The 23,274-nt window shown below is 38.1% G+C and overlaps 2 protein-coding genes across 2 annotated transcripts in view; one reads left to right on the top strand and one right to left on the bottom strand.

The window, feature by feature from the left end:
* LOC140234982 (uncharacterized) overlaps positions 1–11,570 on the bottom strand; it is a 50,325-nt gene extending 38,755 nt beyond the window's left edge. Inside the window, exons 1-7 of the mRNA XM_072315018.1 lie at positions 11,546–11,570; positions 10,320–10,492; positions 9,580–9,688; positions 8,751–8,963; positions 7,357–7,644; positions 5,873–6,412; positions 206–361 (exon numbers count right to left, since the gene is read on the bottom strand). Coding sequence (XP_072171119.1) covers positions 206–361; positions 5,873–6,412; positions 7,357–7,644; positions 8,751–8,963; positions 9,580–9,688; positions 10,320–10,492; positions 11,546–11,570 — 1,504 coding nt within the window. The remainder of the gene's footprint in view (positions 1–205; positions 362–5,872; positions 6,413–7,356; positions 7,645–8,750; positions 8,964–9,579; positions 9,689–10,319; positions 10,493–11,545) is intronic.
* A 1,816-nt stretch (positions 11,571–13,386) lies between these two features.
* Positions 13,387–17,662, top strand: LOC140234610 (RWD domain-containing protein 2B-like). Its single transcript, XM_072314638.1, has 2 exons — positions 13,387–13,725; positions 14,544–17,662. The coding sequence occupies exons 1-2, from the start codon at positions 13,429–13,431 to the stop codon at positions 15,234–15,236; spliced, it is 990 nt and encodes a 329-aa protein (XP_072170739.1). The 5' UTR covers positions 13,387–13,428; the 3' UTR covers positions 15,237–17,662.
* Positions 17,663–23,274: the final 5,612 nt, after the last annotated feature.

The following is a 23,274-nucleotide window of genomic DNA, read 5'->3' on the forward strand; positions in this document are numbered from 1 at the left end:
AAAGTGAGAAGCAACCAACAAATACAAAGTACAAAACAATTCAAAATTTAAAATTTGACAACTTTCTGACTGTTATAGGTGCAACATTCACTATTCAGTATGCTTGCACTACACTCACTGGGGAAAAAAAAATATCTTTGAGCTATGATGAAAGTGATGGAGATTTTTAACCCCTATATACCTTCAGGGTCATAATTGTTTGTACCTGCCACTGTTTGGGGGTCAGAGGTCAAGAGCATGGTGTCTGGGAGTTCCGTTTCCATGGTACCCAGCCCTGCAGAGTTGCCGTCTCTGATTCCAATTATTCTGGCCAGCTGAGCCTCCTCGTCTTTGGTCAAAACAGCGCCTTTTTTTATCCTAACTATCAGATTCCAAGGCAAGGAATAACACACATGTATATGATGCCATAAACAAGTGAAACTAGACTTGGAATTTGTCAACACTGACAAATTAGGTGATCCGATTTTTTTTTTAATCGATGATTCGAGTCCTGATCGCAATAGGGATGACCATACAGGTTTCATCTGTGTTTAATGACATTGACCGTGTGATGTTTTAATTCTCATTTAGAAAAGAGAGTCAGGTCTGCCATCTTTGGTACCAAATTCAGTATACACTATAACGAAGATACAGAATGAAACATTTATGACCTTTGACCCTAATTTACCTACCCAAGATGGTGTTCGATCAAGTAGTTGTTATCTTATAATAATGTACGTGACATGAACTAAACATGTGCAAAATATGGGGGTAATAGGGAATGTCTTTCTTGAGTTATTGCAAAGAAAGTTGCAGAAAGAAAGTAACATGAAAATACATCGAAGCTAAGCTTTAATTTTTGCGAAGTTTTTCGACGTGATTTCGATGTCGCATGAAAAAGAGTGGACAAAGAAACGATAGCGCAAAGTCTCAGCTACAACATATTAAAATCTGGGAGAAATTCACAAGAGAGTAAGTGAGCTAGTGTTCGATAAAGGCCGTCATGTCAATTTTCATTTCCAGAAAAATTCCCTCCCGTAGAGATAACACGTAAACTGGTTAAATTTGACAAGGTTACATTATATCCATTTTCACGAGGTGAAGACATCGTCCGATTAAAACTTTGATCGAACAAAACTTAAAGAGTATTAAATTGGCTACAACATACGAAAATCTGGAAGAAATTCACCGAAGGGTAATTGAGCTAGTCGTCGATAAAGACAATCATGTCAATTTTCACATCTAGAAAAATTCCCTCCCATAGAGATAACACGTCATAATGAAGATAAAGAAAGAAGTACATATGACCTTTGACCCTACTTTGCACAGACAAGATGGCGTCTGAGCAAAAAGTGGTTATTTTGTGAAATGATTCTTGTAACATGGTCTTTACGTATGCAAAATATGGGAAAGATAAGACATGTATTCACCAAGATACAGGATGAAACATTTTTGACCTTTGACCCTAATTTACATACCCAAGAAGGTGCCCGATCAAGTAGTTGTTATTTTATGAAATAATGTACGTGACATAAACTAAACATGTGCAAAATATTGGGCTGATAGAGCTTGTTTTTCTTGAGTTATTGCAAAGAAAGTTGCAGAAAGAAAGGAATATGAAAATACATGGAAGATAACCTTTAATTTCAACCAAGTTTTTGGGCATGATGCCGACTCTGTATGAAAAAACGAAGGGCACATTGACGATAGCCCAAAGTCTCAGCTACAACATACTAAAATATGGGAGAAATTCACCGAAGCATAAGTGAGCTAGTGCTCGATAAAGATAGTCATGTCAGTTTTCATTTCCAGAAAAACTGCACTCCCATAGAGGTAACACGTAAACTGGTCAAATTCAACAATGTTACTTTTAATCCCTTTTTACAAGGTGATGCCGTCATCCAATCAAATTGTTGTTATTATATATCTGAAAGACCATTTAATAAGCTACAACATATTGAAATTTGGACGAAAATCAACAAAGAATAAGTGAGATATGCTTGAATGAACTTGAAATTTGATGACGTCATTTTGAAAATTTACTTTTTTTACTTTATTAAGAAATTTGATACCTTTTAATCATTTTTTCAGCATCGCCAACCCATGAAATGACATGTACAACTCATCAGCTTTCAGAATATGTAAAGAAAATGGGGGGTCACCGTCCATCCTGACGAGTAAAATCGGATTTAAAATTGGCAGTTTTTTGGCATTGTTGCACTGTATATCGCCATTGACGCGCGCGCGGGATTTCAACTTTGACGGGCCCGTATGACGTCATATTGAGTTGGATTGATTTGAAACTTGGTCGAAATATTCCTTGACATTTCAGACATCCGATCTGTGTGAAAAAACGGGAAATTTCTATTGCATATGAGCTGTACGTGCGTATATGTGCGCGCGCGTACGCGTCCGTCCAATTTTTTCAATTTTTCAAAAAATGCTCCAAATGGTCTGAAACGTGTGCAAAAAAATTTTGAGCTCGATTGGAGCATACGAATATTTCAACGCGCGCGTACGCGCACGTTTTAAGCGTACAGATGAATTTTGAGAACATAAGTAGAATCGGCTTTATTCGAACTATATGTGAGGTAATCTTTTATAGAAAAATTCTTTTCCATTAATGAGATATGAATGAGAATGTGTTTTCATATAATGACGTCATAGTGACGTCACGGTCGACTGATCACTTTGATTTTATTACATCTGTCGTCTTTGGGACATGATACATATATGGTATAATTTTGACATTGATAGGATGAGGACTTTCTGAGCTAACCTCTACACAACATTTGAGGAGAAAGAACTTTTTTGTGACAACGGGAAGTTTAACACTAGAGATTGTAATTTGTCATCACTGACAAATTAAGGTGATCCGATTTTTTTTAATCAATGATTCGAGTCCTGATCGCAATAAACATGACCATACAAGTTTCATCTAGAGACATTGGCCGTGTGATGTTTGGATTCTCATTTAGAAAAGGGAGTCATATCTGCCATCTTTGATACCAAATTCTGTATACACTGAATAACGAAGATACAGCAACGAATAGATATGACCTTTAACCCACCTTTACACTCCCAAGATGGCATCTGAGTAAAAAGTGGTTATTTTCTGAAATGATTCTTGCGACATCGTCTATATACGTGTGCAAAATATGGCAAAGATAGGACAGGTATTCACCAAGATAAAAAATGCAACATTTATGACCTTTGACCCTCATTTACATACCCAAGATATTATCCAATCAAGTAGTTGTTATTTCATGAAATAATGTACGTGACATGAACTATAAACATGTGCAAAATATGGGAGTGATAGGGGCTGTTTTTTTTTTTTTTGAGTTATTGCAAAGAAAGTTGCAGAAACATAGAAATATCTCAATACATCGAAGATAAGCTTTAATTTCAACCAAGTTTTTTAACATGATTCCGACATTGTATGAAGAAAAAAAGGCACACATTCGATAGCGCACAGTCTCAGCTACAACATATTAAAATCGAGGAGAAATTCGCCAAAGGGTAAGTGAGCTAGTGCTCGATAAAGACAATCATGTCAATTTTCACATTAAAAAAAATTCCCTCCCATAGAGATACCACGTCATAACGAAGATAAAGAAAGAAGTACATATGACCTTTGACCCAACTTTGCATAGACAAGATGGCATCTGAGCAAGAAGTAATAATTTTGTGAAATGATCCTTGTAACATGGTCTTTACGTGTGCAAAATATGGGAAAGATAGGACATGTATTCACCAAGATACAGGATGAAACATTTATGACCTTTGACCCTAATTTACATACCCAAGATGGCGTCTGATCAAGTAGTTGTTATTTTATGAAATAATGTTCGTGACATGAACTAAACATGTGCAAAATATGGTGGTGATAGGGTATGTTTTTCTTGAGTTATTGCACATAAAGTTGCAAAAATAAAGAAATATTTCAATACATCGAAGATAATCTTTAATTTCAACCAAATTTTTTGACGTGATCCCGACATCGTATGAAAAAACAAAGGGCACACTTACGGTAGCCCAAAGTCACAGCTACAACATATCAAAATCTTGGAGAAATTCACCGAAGCATAAGTGAGCTAGTGCTCGATAAAGATAGTCATGTCAATTTTCATTTCCAGAAAAACTGCACTGCCATAGAGATTACACGTAAACTGGTCAAATTTGACAAGGTTACTTTCAATCCATTTTTACGAGGTGATACCGTCATCCAATCAAAATATTGTTACTTTATGTTTCAAAAAACATTAAATAAACTACAACATACTGAAATCTGGGTGAAAATTGACAAAGGATTAGTCAGATACGCTTGAATAAACTTGAAATTTGATGACGTCATTTTGAAAATTTACTTTTTTTACTTTATTAAGAAATTTGATATCTTTTAATCACTTTGACAGCATTGCCAACCCATGAAATGACATGTACAACTCATCAGCTTTCAAAATGTGTAAAGAAAATGGGGGGTCACCGTCCATCCTGACGAGTAAAATCGGATTTAAAATTGGCGGTTTTTTGGCATAGTTGCACTGTATATCGCCATTGACGCGCGCACGGAATTTCAACTTTGACGGGCCCGTATGACGTCATGTAGAGCCGGATTGACTTGAAACTTGGTAGAAATATTCCTTGACATTTCAGGCATCCGGTCAAAGTAAAAAACCGGAAAATTTCTATTGCATATGAGTTGTGCGTGCGTATATGTGCGCGCGCGTACGCGTCCGTCCGATTTTTTCAATTTTTCCAAAAATGCTCCAAATGGTCTGAAACGTGTGCAAAAAAATTTGAGCTCGATTTGAGCATACAAATATTTCAACGCGCGCGTACGCGCACTTCTTAAGAGGAAATATTTATTTCAAGAATATGAGTAGAATGCGCATAACTTGAAATATATGTGACGTAAATTTCATTGAAAAATTCCATTCCATTAATGAGATATGATTGAGAATGTGTTTTCATATAATGACGTCATAGTGACGTCACGGTCGACTGATCACAATGATACATTAGATTTGTCGTCTTTGGGACATGATGCATACATGGTATAAGTTTGAACTTGATAGGCATAGCACTTTCTGAGCTAACCTCTGCACAAATTTTGGGGAGAAATAAAGAAAAAAAAGAAGAAAGAATCCGTACAGATACAGAAGGTGATCCGAGAGGATACTCGGATCACCTAACAAAGTAATTCATTTATAAGCATACTATTCTCACTGCTTATCTCTGATTAAGGCTTCAAATGTAGAAAATCCTCTGAACGAAGGGATGTCAGTTTTGTTTTGTTTTTGACTTTTCTTGATTTCAATGGTGGTTCATGCTGGATGATAAGTGTAAGACACAGCTCAACTTTCCAGTCCTAATAACTAAAACAGAAGATATATGCATAAAGGAAACAAATAGGCATTTTGGCACATGTATGGATATAAATACACATACACAGAAGGATAACAGCATCTCTTCTGAAAATCACAGGGCAACATATTTATAGCATAGCTCAAGAGAAAGGATGAAATAGGACAAATTGAGAAAAAAAGATATTTCAATCAGTATAAGGAAGAAGCGAGATACCCATACAGATTTGGGTAAGCATGTTTAAAACTATTTAAAGATGACTTGTATTGGAATGTTCAGAAGATCAGTACATCACTCAAACCACACTAATGATTGTAAGTAATCAAAAAAAGATAACACTTTTTTGCAGCAAAATCACTACAGGGCTTGAAGGGTATTAGAAAAAAAAAAATGCATTCTTTAATATTTGCACTGAAAATACAATACAATCATTATTAACAATTTTGAAGGAAAATCCTCTCACACAATGAAATCCTAACAAACAAATAAGAACAATGATAAGAAAAGGAATGATTGAACTCACTGTCATTAATGACGATGTCTTCGGCAGATATGTTTGCAAGGAACGACGCATTGCCCGTGTATTCAAACTCCCCAAGATCTTTGAAGATGACATCTGGAATTTGCTTCTCAATGGTGATGTGCTTGGTAACAATGGTTTCATATTGCTCCTGCTGCGCCTGGCACTCAGATACCGCCTCCTCCTCAAACTCTGACTCGAGATTCAGCGGCTGAAAGGTCAGCTTGAAGTAGTTCGACGTACTCCCGTCATACTCCGCGTGACTGGCGATCAGGAAGTCCGCCACATTGCCAGAAAAATGGGACGAGACTGCGTTGACCGGCATGGCGATCTCGTCCCAATCCATCTGGACACGGGACAACTGGAAGCGCCAGCCATCGTACTCGTACACGGTGACGTTGGTGGCCGAGTAGATGACCAGACTGACGAGATTCTTCTCATCCTTAATGGTCTCCCATCCAACAATGTCGGTCACTTCCAGACACTGGAATGGCACAAAGCGGTCACTGTTGTACTTGTAGATGATAGACTTGGGTGGTTTATCTACACAGAAAGAGAAAATAAAATCTACATTTTAAACTATCTCTGAACCTGGAGTAAATTGCGTTCTCAACAGTGTCAAATGGCCTTTTAGATGTCAGTACTGAAAGTTTGATCTACTTCCCACATGGTGCGCATTTATAAAAACATAACTTGTTCATCTTTTTTTTAAAGATAAAAACGTGAAAATTCACCATGAAAAAACTTGAAATTAGAGTTACTCATGTATACAGCGTGCTTATAGCATTTAAAAAATTTGGACACATTTGAAAATTTGAAAAACTTGAGATCCTACAATAATACCCTAGGAATGCCATGTGTCAAGTTCGGTGAGAATCATGGAGTTTTAAAGAAGAAGCTGAAAATGTGAAAAGTTTACACACAACAGACAACAGACAATACATGATAGCTCCTTGCTCAAGTGAGCTATAGATCTATGTGGCACATTGCATATTCCAACAGGCATCCCAAACTGAATGCACTCCAACATACTTATGTGCAAGGTATGCCTACTTTGTGCTTGTGATAGCCCATTGACTAATTTTCAACCATGAATTCAATTTGAACTACTTTTCTGAATACACTCCACATTATCAAGGAAAAGTAGGCAGGGACACTAAAGAACTGTAAATCAATAGACAGACTGACAAGTACATGTAAACATTTTAGGCGGAGGCTCAACTGGGCTACCTAATGTAAATGCATACATTTTCGTGGTACATTAATTTTCGCCTAATTCATGCTACTTTTGGCTAGCACAAATTCTAAGACCGGCGAAAATATATTCACAATTTTCTCTGCTCATTTTTAATGGGTTGACAATTGCACACTGCAAATTCAGGAACCCACGAATATGTTTTTTTTTTAGCCGCTCAGCGCGAAAAATTGATCACGTGAAAATATCAACGTTTACAGTATAGTGTAGACACACATAGCATCCAACCTACCCTCATGGTCATTGTATGTGTTGGCGACCAGCAGAAACGTCTCGGTGTCCAAACCGGTACCAAACGTAAAGACGGCCATGTTGATGGCTCCGTACGTCGTCAGCTCCTGGAATGTCTCAAACTTGTGGAGGTGGAGGTTATAGAGGAGGATCTCCGATGACGTGACGGGATTACTGGAGCTGTCGGCGTAGCTGGCCAGTCCGAGAAATACTCGGCTGAATATACAGAATGGCAGGACTCGCTTCAGGTTGGACTTTGGGAAGATGGCAAATTCATCCATGTGGCCTCCTGCAAAGAGGAATTTTCCACAAAAACAAACAAACAAAATTCAGCTGCAGAGCTAAAATAGTGAAAGAGTCAAGCATTAACAAAACAAAAATGTAGATAATACATTCATGAAATACACTTGCAATTCCTTTCATAAAAAATTTAACATCTGTTCATAAAACATTTAACATCCTGTTCCTGTGTCTACTTGAAACATACTAACAGAAAGCAAAGGCAAGGTACCCCTCAAAGAAAACACTACAATCATATCGAATGAAAGAATCTAGTTCAAGAAAAGTAAAAAGTATGAAACTGGACAGATTTAAAACAAATTATAACAAATATATGATCCTTTCAATTTCTCTTGGTCATGTTCATACTCATTCATCCTTCCCCTCCACATCAGCAAAGACAGAATTGTCCATTTCTTCACTGATTGTGCAAAAATCCCATTTACTGTCCCGTTATAGATTCTTAAAAGCAAACCAAAAAATCAGTGGCCTATTTCATAAAGACATTTTCAACTATTGTAAGTCGAAAGAATTCTAGTCACCACAGCTGACTTTGCTGCATCTACAGTGACAGCAAATATTAAACTTGAAATGACTGCTATGCTCCCCGTCGCATATAACTGAACAATGTGTTGACAATGCTGTGAAGGTGCACAGCGCGAGCTCTATTGATCGTACATGAAAAACATGAAGCACTATGTCTATCTCCAAACTAATATAATTTTGAAGATTTTTTTTTTCAGGATTGTTACATGTTGGGGAAAGAAATATAAAGTCATAAGCTCTGAAAATGCATTTCTATTGTAGAATGACAATGTTAAATTCATCATAAAAAGGATAATCAGATTTACTTATTGCATAACATGCTCTGCCCATGCTTGCTGCACAGTACTCTGCACATTATCTGAAATGCACAAGTGAACAATGAAAGTGTAACCCCGCTTGAACTCCTTGCATTGTGGGTGGGTTCGTAAGATTACCTCATTCATTTGCACGCTGTGTATTGCCAGTGTATGGATCCAGTGGCTAGTGATAAAATGTTTACAACATGTACATGCAATACGGAGAATTCTCACTATGAAAATGAAATGGGCTCCTGGCATGCACAGCTCGTACCTTTCCACTCATACATGACTGCTGCCTCCGAAACAACGTCTGTGTGGACTTTCTCGCTGGCGACAATGAATTGGGTGTCTCCGGCGAAGATGGTGTCGATGGTTTCTGGCCCCGAAGCGGCAACCCGCTGCATCGGGAGGAATTCCTGGGAGCCCACGTCTTGGTCAATGGTCCACATGTAGACAAAGAGTCCTTCCGTACTCGCAATGACCCCTATGTGTATCAGTGCAAAGAATGAGCAGTAGTCGCATATTTGCATGGAGCATACTCTACTTCATATGTTGAATGTGCTGAATATGGTTTCTTTTCCCTTAATTTTTCAATCTCGATGATGTCAATGAAGCAGTCTTTTTCAAGTGGCTGCTAGATACAAGTCAACACAAGGGAATAACAGTCACTCAGAGGGAAATTCAATCCAGATACTATGTGCTTTGTATGAAAAAACAAAACAAAAACCCAACAAATCAGGGTAGATAAGCAAATATCTTGGGCAAATAATCAGAGGCATAAAACAGTTATGAATTGTGCAATTTTAGAGATCAAAACAACTTAGCAACTCTGTGTGATGTACGTGTTGAGTAACTCATCAACTGTTTTGCACACAAAATTTTGCTCATTTTTATTTTTCTCAAATACTTGGGCAGAAACGGAATCTGGAATCTGATTTTTTTTGTTTGTCTATATCTAAAATTGTTTTCATGTGTCTGTTTCCCCAAAATTTCCACTGAGATCTACTTCTCTGATTTTTCTGTTTTCATACACACAGCAACATAAAATCAATATGGAATTTCCATGCAGTAGTAAAAGTGATGACTAGTCCCAAACTTACCATCACCAAATTGAGCCACAAGGACATAGTAGATCCCATCGTAGGCAAAGTAGCTGACATCAGTCACCCCTGGTGCAGATTGGGAGAGAACGAGCTCTGGGAGATCGGTCTTCATTAGAGAAAGGAGAGAACACAAAAAAATATGAATGAACGAATAAGCAAATGTGGTTTTACTCTGGGCGGAAAAATGCTTTGATGATGTTCTGACATTCTTAACCCGTTGAGGACAAATCCCGAGTATACTCGGGCAGATGTCTATGGGAAATGTGTGTTGTAGCAAAATCAGTCCATCCTCAATGGGTTAAGGGGGGGGGGGAGGTTGGGCATCAATAAAGCACCTCCTTCTTGAAGAGGATTAATTGTGATATGCAGTATGTCCAAAGAAAAACAAAACAATCCAAATGTACTCATTTCAGCATGTCTTGCGCACTTTCAGATTTAGAAATTTTGGAGAAATTCTATGACAAATCCTTTGCAGCAGCTATTTCAGATTTTTCAAAAATGAAGAAGAAGAAGCAATCAAATGTTTCCTTTACGTGTACTTTTCTACACCTGTTTCATCTACAGGACCTACAGTCTTTGGAAGAAAGATGACTGAAAATAGACTACTGACACAGGTAATTTACTAAACATAAGATACAAATTGTACATAGACACACACACACACACACACACATACACACATTTTTTCTTTTTTTTAGGGGGGGGGGGGGGAGTGACACACATACTAGAATACCTACCACTTGGTTGTACTTGAAGACCTTCACCGTATCACAGTAGTCAGGACTGCCTGTATCTGAGGCATGTGTGATGAGGATGTAGAAATCTTCCCCATGGTAAAGAGACTCGATATCATTTGGGTAGTCTGCAGGAATTGAGAGCACCGTCTCAACTGATCCAAGCTCAAAGAAATCTGCATGGAAATAGAATGGAAAATACAGGTCTCACTCTTCTTTACATGTGCCACATTCAGAGCCACCTGTTTTTGTTGCTGTTTTTTTTTATAATTCTTTCAGTATAATTCTCCCCCCCCCCCCCCCGCTAAATATCAACTAGTGATAGTGTTAGAGTAAAGATTAGGGTTAAGTCTAGGATTAAAATTTTGTGTAAGGTTAGGATAAGGTTCAGGATTAGGATTAGGGTTAGGGTTAGGGTCAGTGAAAGGTGAAAGAGTCTGGGGTAATTATCCCAGAACCCATTCAACATCAGATGTAGCAGACAATAAAACAGAGGGTATTGAAATCACATCATGCATGCAATGACACTTTTCTCCAGCAGGGGTTTAAAAGATCTTCTACATTCTAGTTTGCCTTGTCAATAAAAAGAAAAGATGTATTTAGTGTGGTAAACTCAAAGACAACAGTAGACAAAACATGATACGAGTGATAGGGCAACAGAGTATGGGATGTCCCCTCTCACATTCTGTGGGAGCTAATACTGTAACTGCACCCGTACTGGTTACAGCGTCCCCCCCCCCCCCACACACACACACCCACCGGGGGTTACTAACATTGCCACTGACTTACTGCATCTTTAGAATTGAATGGAGTACACACTTTGGCAGTATATTTGCAAATTTTTTTTGGTAAAATGGTAAAAAGCTAAAAAAAATAAATAAATATTCAGAAACCATGTGAATGGCTAAATAGTGGTATTTTCACTCCTTGATTTGCAGATATGCATCTTAATTACTTATAGAGGTGGGCTGATGGGGTGGGGGGGGGGGGGGAGATTCACACTCGATCCCCTTCCCTTCGTGCCCCTTTAATAAATGATTTCCCACAGGAACGGTCTAAATTGGGTTAGACTTATAGCTATGCTACTTGCTTAATTTAACCTTGTCCTTAAATTACCGGTATGTCATGACAGACCCAACTAGACACTATAATACACAGCCCAGTCGCTCCGCACGGCGTCTGGTCGGGCTATGACAGACCCAACTGTCACCCTGATCACAATTACTTACTCAAAGAGTAGTAGAGTCCAACCATAAAGGTATGGCACAATTTTGTAGCTCACGCAATGACCATTATCCAACTCGGTTCAGGTGAATGTGAAAAACACTACACTCGTAACAACATGCATTTAGTTAAAAGGTATTCATGCAGATTTTCTTTTCCTAATTTTTTTTATTCCAGACTTCAGTTCTACAGTATTAGTTTAATACACAGCCTTCTAACCTTGGGTCGCTCCGTAACACAGTTTATAATAATGCGGGAGCGAAGCGTTCGGGCTGGTCGCAGTCAACACAACAGCCTTCCTGATTGTGAGTCAAGAAGATCCTTGCTTAAGGTGTGAGTTTTTCTTCAATTTTGTCTCCCTCTACAAATGAAATTCATAAGAAATACTGTAAGGTGTAGGCCCTATATTAACTATTTACCGTCCTAGGTTAGTCCGCACCGTCTAGATCTCAAAATGCTGATTTTTTTTTAACTATAATCTAACAAACAGAAGTGGGATGTGAACCTGTCATGCTGTCATCTACTTCAAATGGTCGGTTCCTGTTTTCCGACATGTTTTGCTATCAATCCTGATCAGCAGTTGCGGTCTTAAAAATTTCATTCGGAAACAGGTGGAGTGGTAGTAAGTAGAGAGAGAAAAATTTAAGATAAACTCACACCGGGGGGGGGGGGGGGGGGGGTAACGTTTAATATAGTCAGCGCTGACAACTTGACAATCACCATAGTCATGATAGTAACAGTCGCAGTGACCAGAGCATCTCATCCAATCAAAACCAAGGATTTTGCTGAAATTGTCAGCGCTGACTAACATTGATGAAACATCCCCCTGACCTCAATCTTCATCTCCGTGATCTCCCTGCTAAATTAATCTCTTGCTTTTAAGTTGAAGAAGATCCTTACAAGTTGGTACCGGTACAAATCATTGACATGAAATGAACATGTCACCTTGTCCTTGAATCAGACTACCTGCTTGACCGACAAGTATTTCTGAATTCCGTGAAAAACTTCTCATTTTAATATAATAATGACATTTGATGGGTCAGTACTCTGACCCAGCAAATGTCATTTAAATGAGAAGTTTACTTGTCGGTCAAGCTACCTGCTGCATACCTGTCTCTAGTCACTGCTAGTCTCCGACTTTCTTGAAATCTGTGTTGCAGAATTCTAGGCCTGATCAAGTTCAAACTGATGATGATGTGACAAGACAGGAGTCAAGAAACGTCTCAACTGATCAAAAAATGGATGAAACAGTTCTAGCTTATTAACAGTTTTGTCCACAACGGAATAGACCTAACAGATCGAAATCAAGCTGCCCGCGCTGCGTGCGGCGCTTTTTGTACAGGCATAGCTTGCAATCAGCTGTTTACGTGTTATACCGCCTAGAAATCTGATTTTCTGTTTCCACATAAAGGACACTGCACAGAACTACACACATGCCATGGATAGTTCTGTGGGGCACTGGTAATGGCCCGAATTCACGAAACACTATTGTGTTTGAGATTGTGTTTGGGATTTTGGGAGGCAGGACTATTGGGAGGAGAAATGATAATAAAAGAACTAAAGAAGTAAGGAAACACATCATTGTTTACTGATATATGATCATGAAGTGTACTCTTGACACATACAAAATTTGACCACTTTGTTTTGTATGCAGTCTGCCAGTCTTTATAAGTAATGTAATCTCACTAGCTTAGGGAATGCAGTCCCTGCATCCGCTGAGTGCTGTGTGTACACACGTTTTCACTACACGTAGCGATGGGCTGCGACTGCAAGAGCGCTAGTACGGATGGTAAAATACAGGTTCTACATTGTCATTATACAATACTCTGGAATACTCAGAGGAAGTTCTCACTGTAGATGTCATCAAGGACAAGGACTAGTGTACGAAATGTCTGATTTAAGTGTACAAGAGAGACTCGATCTACAGTTGTCGGAAATAGAGCTTTTACAAAGCATGTTTCCTGGAGAAGGAGAATTCTCCATTTGGGACCAAAGCGTGCTTTCAGACCTTCGGAGTTTCGTTGACGGTGATGCCGACGCGTCGGGCGTAGTTGAAGGCCTCACACCCGGTGATGTGCCCAATGATGCTGCTGATCACGATACCGCGGGCGCTGGATCTCGCCTCAGGCAACTGTCCTTTGTCATTAAGATTGTCTTGACAGAAGGGACTGCCCTTTCTTCTCAAGTGAGCATTCTGATACAAGTTGATCTTTCCCTCAAAATTCCAGTATTTACAAATCTACGAGACACAACATCATATTTCTAGATTCCACTGCAAGACAGACTGTGTAGTGTACAGTGTATTGCCGGTGGTAGTGGATAGACCCTCAACCCCGGGGTGCTGTACCAGGGACAGTAACATTAACAGCGTATGTTATTGATTGTTAGGGTCGCTGATGATGTTTATAGATAGACCATAGATCTACAGATTCTCGAGCGAGTTTCGTATAGATAGAACATTGACAAATTAACTTTTTTTTGTCATTTTATATCTGTAGTTGATATTGATGAAAGGGTCATTAAAATTGTATGATTCCATGTAAATCTACCCCACATAATTTAGGAAGACACATTAAATGAGAATGCCCAAAAAGAGATGCAATCTATCACCTCATGTTAATTAGTTTTAACATAAAAAAGAATAAGTAATACCTACAGTAGCCCAGCTATTAATGGTCTTTAGCTCATATGAAATTTTATTGATCTTAGGTGTTCTTACTTTTTCACTTTTTCAAATGTGTTCAGGATGTTTCTACACCATCCCATGTCTACTTCAGGACAAATAAAAATTAATTCTCCTTCATTTGCTTTTTTTTTTGGGGGGGGGGAGATAATTGTGTCATCTGTTAGTGAGTTGTTTTAAGGGATCATACTCCAAATAGCAAATGTAAGTCTGTGTAAAGTTTTCACTATTTTGATGATTGTGAAGCAACCTGTCCTGTAGCAATTTGACGTATATACACTGAAAATCCAATGTCGTTTTTTTTTTTTCTGTGCATGTAGGTAGAACTGCAATTGCACTGTGATTTCCCCCTGGAGTATCCATACACACTGCCAGACTTGAATGTTCGGTCAAACTCCCTCTCGAGACAGCAATACAGACAACTCAATGATGACTTGCTTGAGCATTTACAGTCTCTGGAGCGAGGAGAGCTCTGCATCACCGAGGCTGTGCAGTGGCTTCAGGAAAATGCTGCAAACTATTTCATCTCGTCCACCGTAGAAACCGGGAACGCTGGGAAGACAGATTCAAAGAAGCCGTCCTCCTTCACTCGTCTGTGGATCCACAGCCACCACATATACAGCCGATCCAAGCGGGAGAACATCTTTGAATGGTCGAGGGAGCGGGGCTTGACGGGCTTCAGTCTCCCAGGAAAGCCTGGTATCATCTGCGTGGAGGGACAGCAGCAGGAGGTGGATGAGTTCTGGCACAAGATCCGGCGGTTGAACTGGAAGAAGCTGACCAGCAAGCACAGAGAGGACTTTGAGGTGGCCCCGGAAAACTTTGAAGCCGAGAGCAAAGGATTGCGGCATTTCCAAGACTTCCAGGAAATAAACTTTGATGTCAGAGGTGCGAGGGATTACCACATGGACCTTGGACAGTTTTTCCAGTACCTTGAAAGGCATGGCTGTGCAGACATTTTCAAGATTTTGTTGGGAGTAGATGGAAGAGTATCACAAAAAGATGCTCACTGATTGCTCTTTGTTTGTTTATGTTTTTTATGTCATTATTGTGTGCATATGATGCAAGTCTTCAATATCGGGGCATAAGCAATACCTCTTCATGGCAGGGTTCTAATGAAATACATATATTCTGCTGTATTGGCATTATTTGTAAATCTACATGTGTTGTCAGCAATGATTCTGTTTGGCCTTATCACTTACAACCATTCCCACTGCCCATCAGGTGATAGGATAGCCATAATTGTGAGGATGTTATGACAAGATCATTTTCTCAATCCCCTGCCATTTCCCACTTGTTGCCATCATTCCCTCTAAACCTGGGCCCTGTGCATGTAACATCTTTAGCTGGGCTAGGATGAAAGGAGGTACATGTAGTCAGACTGAGCAGTTGTAATGAGGCAGGAAAGTAAATTTATAGAATATTAATTTTCCCATTCCACCAAAGTATCCAGTCATTACTGTACTCTACTCCCTCCCTCACTTTCACGAACATTCTGACAGCCGTTCCTTCCCATTTTCACACTTGAGGAGAACAGCATTATGAAGTCATACAATACATGCACCAGAGATTTTGAGGAAGGTTGATGGTACCGTCACCGTGGGGTCACTGAACAACTGCTTTACCTGTTACCAACCATGGAAAATTCTTGAATTTACAAATGTGTATGTCAAACTACAGACAACCTTGCTTAAGTCGACCCTGCATAAGTTGATAATCGCCTAAGTGAAAGGTCTTTTAAAGTCATCTTCTCTTTTTACATGTACTGTATTCTACTGATTTTAATCCCTCATACAGTAAGTCGAAGCTATTTCTTCAGTCCAAATAGATTTGACTTAGGCAAGGTTGACTGTAAAATTTATGATGTAACTAACAAGGCATTCAGGCAATCAAAAAAAAGAAATAATGAGTTTTCTGAAAGTCACCTTCTTGGGTGTCACTAAAGGTTGCATCGGCATCACTTCTTTTCCAGCGGGAGTTCACTTTGACTCGAGGATACCTCCGACTGTCTGATATTCTCTGAATCGTGTTGTCAGTTATGCTGTCTGCATGACTTTCCAATGCTCCCAGAATGTCGGTCATAGGTCCCAAGTCTGAAAGAAGAATATTTGATACCATCATAGATCAAAAGAAAAAGCACCAATATTATGATAAGATGGATTTTAACAGAATGATATTCAAAATTTCTGCCCTGCCAGCTCTCCATACACAAAATTGAATAGTGATTTTGACAACTGTGTTTGCACACATTTATGCATTACATCCAGTTTTAATAATACTGTATCACAACTTTCAATAATTGATGTATGTAAAATCCAACTAGTTTAGGTATAAATTTCTCTTGATTAATCTTTATCTTCTTTTCACAATTTAAGTTTGTCAAGCAGTCCATACTACTGCAGTATACTGTGGTACCGTACACTTGAAGATTGTACGACACCTCTTCTATCATATCATCAGTTCAGATGGCAACATCATTGCCGACTTATCTGTCACTTTGTGACAGATAGACACAAGACATCTCTCTTTTTAATATTCTTATTTTTCATCTTTTATGGAGGGGTTCTTCCACAGCACCTTATCTCACCTCTCAGGGTATTATCAAGAATCAAGCCCCTGTCAGCACCAAGTTGACTGTCCAGTTTGACCGAGTCAAGTGGTATGGCACTGACCATCTTCACGGCTGTTGCGGCCATCATGGCAGCTATCATTATTGCTGTCATGTTTGTTATCTGGGAGACAAGACAAATAAAAACATTTTAAAATTCTGTGAATAAAATGGTCTATAAATTGTAATCAGTTGTTTTTTTAGTTTTTTTTGTGTGTGTCTGTGTCTATATAATTATGTAGAATGTCTTTGTGGTAATTCCCGTAAAAAGCCTAAATATTAATCTGGATTGAGTGAAACCAGCAATATTTGTGCACTGTAAAACACAATACCATCAGTGAGAATGTGAGGAAATCAGACAATCTGTTTAAAAGTTATGAATTTTAAAAGTCTTGGTGCCACCATTAATGGAGAAGGAGACTACAAAACTTCATCCGTATTTTCATGTGTATCTTCATTTAGTCAGTGAAAGTTTCATGAAAAGTTTACAAACTTAATATGATTAATATATAGATATCCCGTATATCTTTCATGAACGAGTAAGGATTTGTGTGAGTTTCGGTGTTTGTGGTGGTCCATTGAATGGTGCATTTGGTTGTGTCTTTCTCTTCATGTTTTATCAATTACAGTGTACACCCATTTTCACCTTACTTCCTTTACTTGTATTGTTTCATTCTTAAAGTGCATAGAGACTTCTCCCTGAATGTGATATGCGCTATACAAGCACAGTTTATTATTATTATTATTATTACACTGTACATGGTTAAAACCGTATTGTCTACCTCAATCATTAATTGACATGAATTAAAACATTCAATACAGGTGCATGTACCTCGGGTCTTCTTTATATATGTTTTATTGTCTTGTTTCATTGGTAGCCCATACAGATAAAATTATACGAGCAAGCTCACTGATATGTCTACAAGTCAAAACTACTATCCTAACAATCATGATTCAGTGTAACTGATCATCGAGAATGGAAGGAAAGTGGACCACATTCTCTTCATTCAAGAGGCATCAGCAAAGCAGATCTGTTTCCAAGAAATTATAGATTCTGTTGTGATTAATTTAGGAAAGGCACTCCTCAGTATAATAAGCAGTAGGTGTAGTGGTGCAATGTTACAATGTTACATACAATACACACCCCCAGCCCTTCTGACTTGAAAATAGGGAGGATTTGGCCAAAAATTAGGGATAAAAAAAAGCAGTTCCCATAGGAGTATATGGTATAAGATTATCAAGAAAAATAGGAAACTCCTACTGAAACGAGCTCTGAATGGTTAAAAAAAAAATAATCAAGATTCTTTACTCAAAGTTCAGAACGGTCGGAAAGTCTGTACAATGTATGTGTGATCAGTATTCAGTATTATGTGCCCTTTACGGAATTCCAGGATCCGCCCCTCGCGGTGTGTATATACTGTAGGCCTATGTAAATTTGATGACTGAAAGTGGTAATAAACGGGAACAGACGGAGAGAAGATCACACTGAAATGTACGATAAATATTTGAAATCATTATTTTACTTTTTTTTCTTTATATGTTTTATTGATTTCAACTATTGGCATACAAACATAAATAAATTATTCCTTTATGATATCGGTAAGGCACGTCTTGTCAGGCAGTAATATGGAACACAATGTTATACATGAGCAACGGGAAAGTTTGTCTGCGAAGTGGCGCTTTTCATCACGTATGTCATCTGTGTGTGACAACTATATAGAGACAATATGAAGAATTCAAATGTGAATATATATATATATATATATACATATATAATATATGTATATAATTATACGTGTATATATCATTCATTTTAGCTATTTGACATTACAGCTGCAGAAAAACAAAGAAAATGAAATGCACGTCATAATTTTCATAACATCTTCAAAAATATATCATGTCACGAGTCTACTCATTAGAAAGGTCTTCATTTGATGGTGACCTATTACTTCAACAACTTTGAAAATGGCGTTCATCTGTTTTTGTATTCAAACCTTACATAATTCATTATTTATTTTCTTTGTCTTTATCTCATCACATTGCGCAGTCGTGATCGAGTACACATGTATTTGAGAAGCTGGAATCTTTCTACGATTCCCAAGCGTATTCCTATTTTAATGGTCATTGACGTGCATGCTATAAATATCAGCATGTCGAGCGAGAAACATGGAAGGTGGTACTTGTGAAAGGCGAGTATCACGTGAATGCATGTAACTTTTTAATTGTGATTGAGTGACGAAATCGAAAGTTCTCGAATGAAGATGACTCGTGGCTGTTAAACAATCAACCAATCACATATCTTCGTTCTTTCCCTGCGACAGAGTCGCACGAAAAAGAATATATTAACAAGACGGACGGGTCCCGAGTGTTACTATAGTAGTGTACCCCCCCCAAAAAAAAAAAAAAAAAAAAAAAAAAAAATTATGAAATGACGCCATGTCTACGTATTGTGAAGAGGCAGCAATCAAAATTACGAACACGAAATTTTGTAAGTATCCAGATCAGGCAGCTCTTACACACGCAGCAGAAGACATCACTTTGATTAGATGCGAAATTATAAAATATCCTGCATCGGAATCAGTAGGAATGGTTTCGAATTACGTCATGACGCGACGAAGATTTCGTTTTCACTGTTAATGCCCAATTTTCATAATAATCAACATATTGAATGTGAGCTTGAATGTGAGCATCATTGGCATGACAATTAAAATCTCTATCACTCACAGAAAAGGTTGCAGGAATTATTAATCAAAGTATTTGTTCCTGATGCTATTTAGGACTTTTTTTTTTATTTGCGCTAACAGACCCGCGGGGCCATCCACATAAATGTATCTTGACCAGATTCCATCAGTAATCGATACAAGCAAGTCAGGCATTCAACTTTTCTGCCCTTATCATCATTGAACCTTGTGGCGAAAGAGAATAGAGATCAAAAATTGGACAAGGGAAAATTACTTACCTGGATTGAAGAAACCTTTTGTCCTTAGAAACAAGTTTTATGGAACGACGGATAGAACTTTGCCGAATTTGCGACGTACTTTCCGTGTATTCAAACCATGACAGCAAGTATTACCAGCTCACATCAGCAGGAGAAATATAGACCACGTTCAGTTGTCATGGAAGCCGTACTAAGGTCCTCCAGGGAAGTTTCACGGGTACCTGAACACCAGCCCTCCACACCTTGTATGCCAAATGCAGACACAGCTGAAAATCACTCGCTCGACGGTGGACCAGGCGCCACAAGTCACGTGCAGCTTCCCCAGTGACAATGGCATCTAGGTTAAAAAAAATGGACTTCCTGGAAGTATTTGGACATCTTACTGCTTCACTAAATAGCCGAAACATTGCGGGCATTCCTACCGACTGAGGGGGTTTTAACTCATCAGAAAACTCTTCAAACAGGTTAGAAAACAGCAACAACAACACCATCACATCATTCTACTCCTAACAACAGTTTGACAAGGAAGACATCAGAGCCGGAATGTACACCTCCTACAGAATAATCTTCACGTTCAGAAATGTATTGTTCTTCTGTCAGCAACATGCAGGGAAAGGCTTATCACAAAAAAAAAGTGTCACTTAGTCGTACCTTCTCGATGAACGTATTGTACCCCCAAACTAAGTCGATGGTTCTGTAAGATTTAGTGCATATTGAGTCTGATGCTCAATTTGTCCATTCGAAATGAAAGCAACTTTGATTTACATAACAATGACAGTTGCTCTTAACATTGTGGCTGTGAGGTGTTGCCAAACGACTGGATGTGCGCTGGATATTGTCGAAACAAAAGCACACACCGACAACATCCTTTTGTCAAAAATTTAAGCAAGGTCATGTAAAGTTCAATGTAGAAACAGAATTAGGTGCTCATGAGCAAATTGGTATTTGGGGTGTAATGGTATGGTAGGACACCGAGTATACAGCAGAAACAGTGGAAAATCAGCTCTTACATAAGAAGTGCTCTGAAAAAAAAAAGAAAAAAAGTCTTCATCCCTTTCATGCTTCATGGAGTCAGAAATGTACGCACACCATGCATGTTAGGTTGTGTCGTAATGGTTGAGAGGACATGGCGTATCAGAAGACACTGATGTGCAGGATGTGATGATGGGATGGAGAGCATTCCATTTCATTTCATTTTCAACTAAGAATGCCAATGTACCAAACATATCATGCTTCACGGGAAATACATGTATGTATATATATATATATATATATATATATATATATATATATATATATATATATATATGTATATACATTATACATGTTATATTTTCACAATTTCGATATTATATATATATATATATATATATATATATATATATTTTATATATATATATATGTATATATACATATATATATATATATATATATATATATATATATAATATCGAAATTGTGAAAATATAACATGTATAATCACGCAATTTCTCCCGTCTTGTTCCGTCCTGTCTTAGATGTAAACAATATTTTCATAAGAATCCTTTGAGTGGTTCACAGTATAAAGCAAGCATGCTTTTCAGTGGACCTCTCAATTCTTTCTTTTTCTCTAAACATAACTTTGTATTTTGCCGGTATATGCATGTATAATTTGTTTACCATATATATATAATATATATATATATATATATATATATATATATATATATATATTACATAATATTTGTTAACCATTTTCTATCCTGTAAAGTTGAATGTATGCCTATGTTATAATTTTTGATGCTGTGGGGTTTTTTGTTTGTTTGTTTTTTGCGGGAAAATGAAAATGAATAAATTTAATTGAACTGAATTATGTAACTAAAAAGAAAAATTGTGAAGCCAAGATGAATGATAATCCTTATATTTGTTATTCATTTATATTCCTTATTTCATATTCATAAGAATAAGATTAAGCGTTCATGACGGCCACGGGGCAAATATTACTTTCATGATAGGGCTGGTAAGTTGAAAATATCATGAACGATATGGATATAACAATAAACGTCAGTGACAACATTATTTCCATTCCTGAAATGAGCTCTCTAAAGTATTGTGCGATTTCGTTCATCTGCAGGGAAATCAAGTATTATATCTGCTTATAACGTTGACGAGAACACTATAATATGCGGTCGATGATCACTGTTTTAGAAATGTCGTTAATATAATACAGGTATTTTAATTTGAAGCTTCCAAGTTAGAACAAAATCATCAGACACGCATTTTTTTTTTTTTTTTTTTTTTTTTAGGCGCAAAGGCAAGTTTATAGGGCCTATATACACACGTTAGAGACGGTTCTGAGTTCATCGTCATTCTCTTGGGCGTGTATGTTTTCGAGAAAAACTACCAAATCTGGCGCCAGACTTGGCGAAAAGGTAAACGAACTTTGAATACTGGCAACTTCACTTACCTCCCCCCCCCCCCAACCCCACCAGCCCCACCCCTATATGCCCCCTTCGACTTCGTCTTGGGGCATGGCGCTGTTGCGAAATCACCTCTGGACAAAAATACTGGTAATTGTGCCCCTCGAAGGAGTCTATATAACACACATGAGATTTTGAAGTTCAAATTAGCTATATAACTGTGGGAGTTTTCACATCCTTTTAAGGTATTTTTAAACAAATGTTTTTAAAGTCGCAGAATGTACTTCACTGAAAATCATCTCCACTATGTAAAGGGGAGGAGAACAAAAAAAACAAAAAACAAACAAACAAAAACAGAGACAAACAAAACATAGCAGGCAAGGGCGCCGGAAAGGGGGGGGGGAGACTCTATAATAGGGGCACTTCCCCCCCCCCCCCATATTTTTTTTGGGGGGGGGGGCAAAACGAGTTTTTACCCCCCCCCCCATGTGCCCCCTGAAACGTAACAAATAATTAATCAATTATTTAAAGATCAAAATGAACAATAAAGGTACTCTTCTTGTCTGAAAATTATCAATTTCATAACTTCAAAAATGCGACATTTTCACCCCATTACTAACGGCGCACTTACACTTTTGAGTAAATTTAGTGTATAGATGGTACACTCTAAGAAAAAAAGGTTCTCAAATGGTTCTCGTCGGCTCCAAAATGGTTCTCATCAGATGGTTCTCGCAAAATGGTTCCGATGAGCACCTATAAATGGTTCCCAATCGAAATGGTTCCGTTCGTCACCATTTGCTAGTATGCGGTCCAGTCCCCGAGTGTTATTTGTGGTACTCTTGCAGGTCAAACAATATCTTTAGGTCCACTTTCATTTTTCCCCTTGCTGTATATTCGAATGCCAGATGTAAGAATCACCAAAACTGTGGTATTGGTACAAAAATATTGTATGTGTTTCTACTGCTGTGATAATAAAAAGTACATATTGTTTTTATCGTAGACTAATGACTTCTCTTGGCTGCGTGCCAACTGACAGCTGCCACGATCCAATTTTAGCGCTCGATCAGATATGCGTACGCGTAAACGTACACATACTAGTACTGCAC

Source organism: Diadema setosum, chromosome 11 (genome assembly GCF_964275005.1).
Source record: "Diadema setosum chromosome 11, eeDiaSeto1, whole genome shotgun sequence".
In the NCBI taxonomy this organism is placed as follows: Eukaryota; Metazoa; Echinodermata; class Echinoidea; order Diadematoida; family Diadematidae; genus Diadema; species Diadema setosum.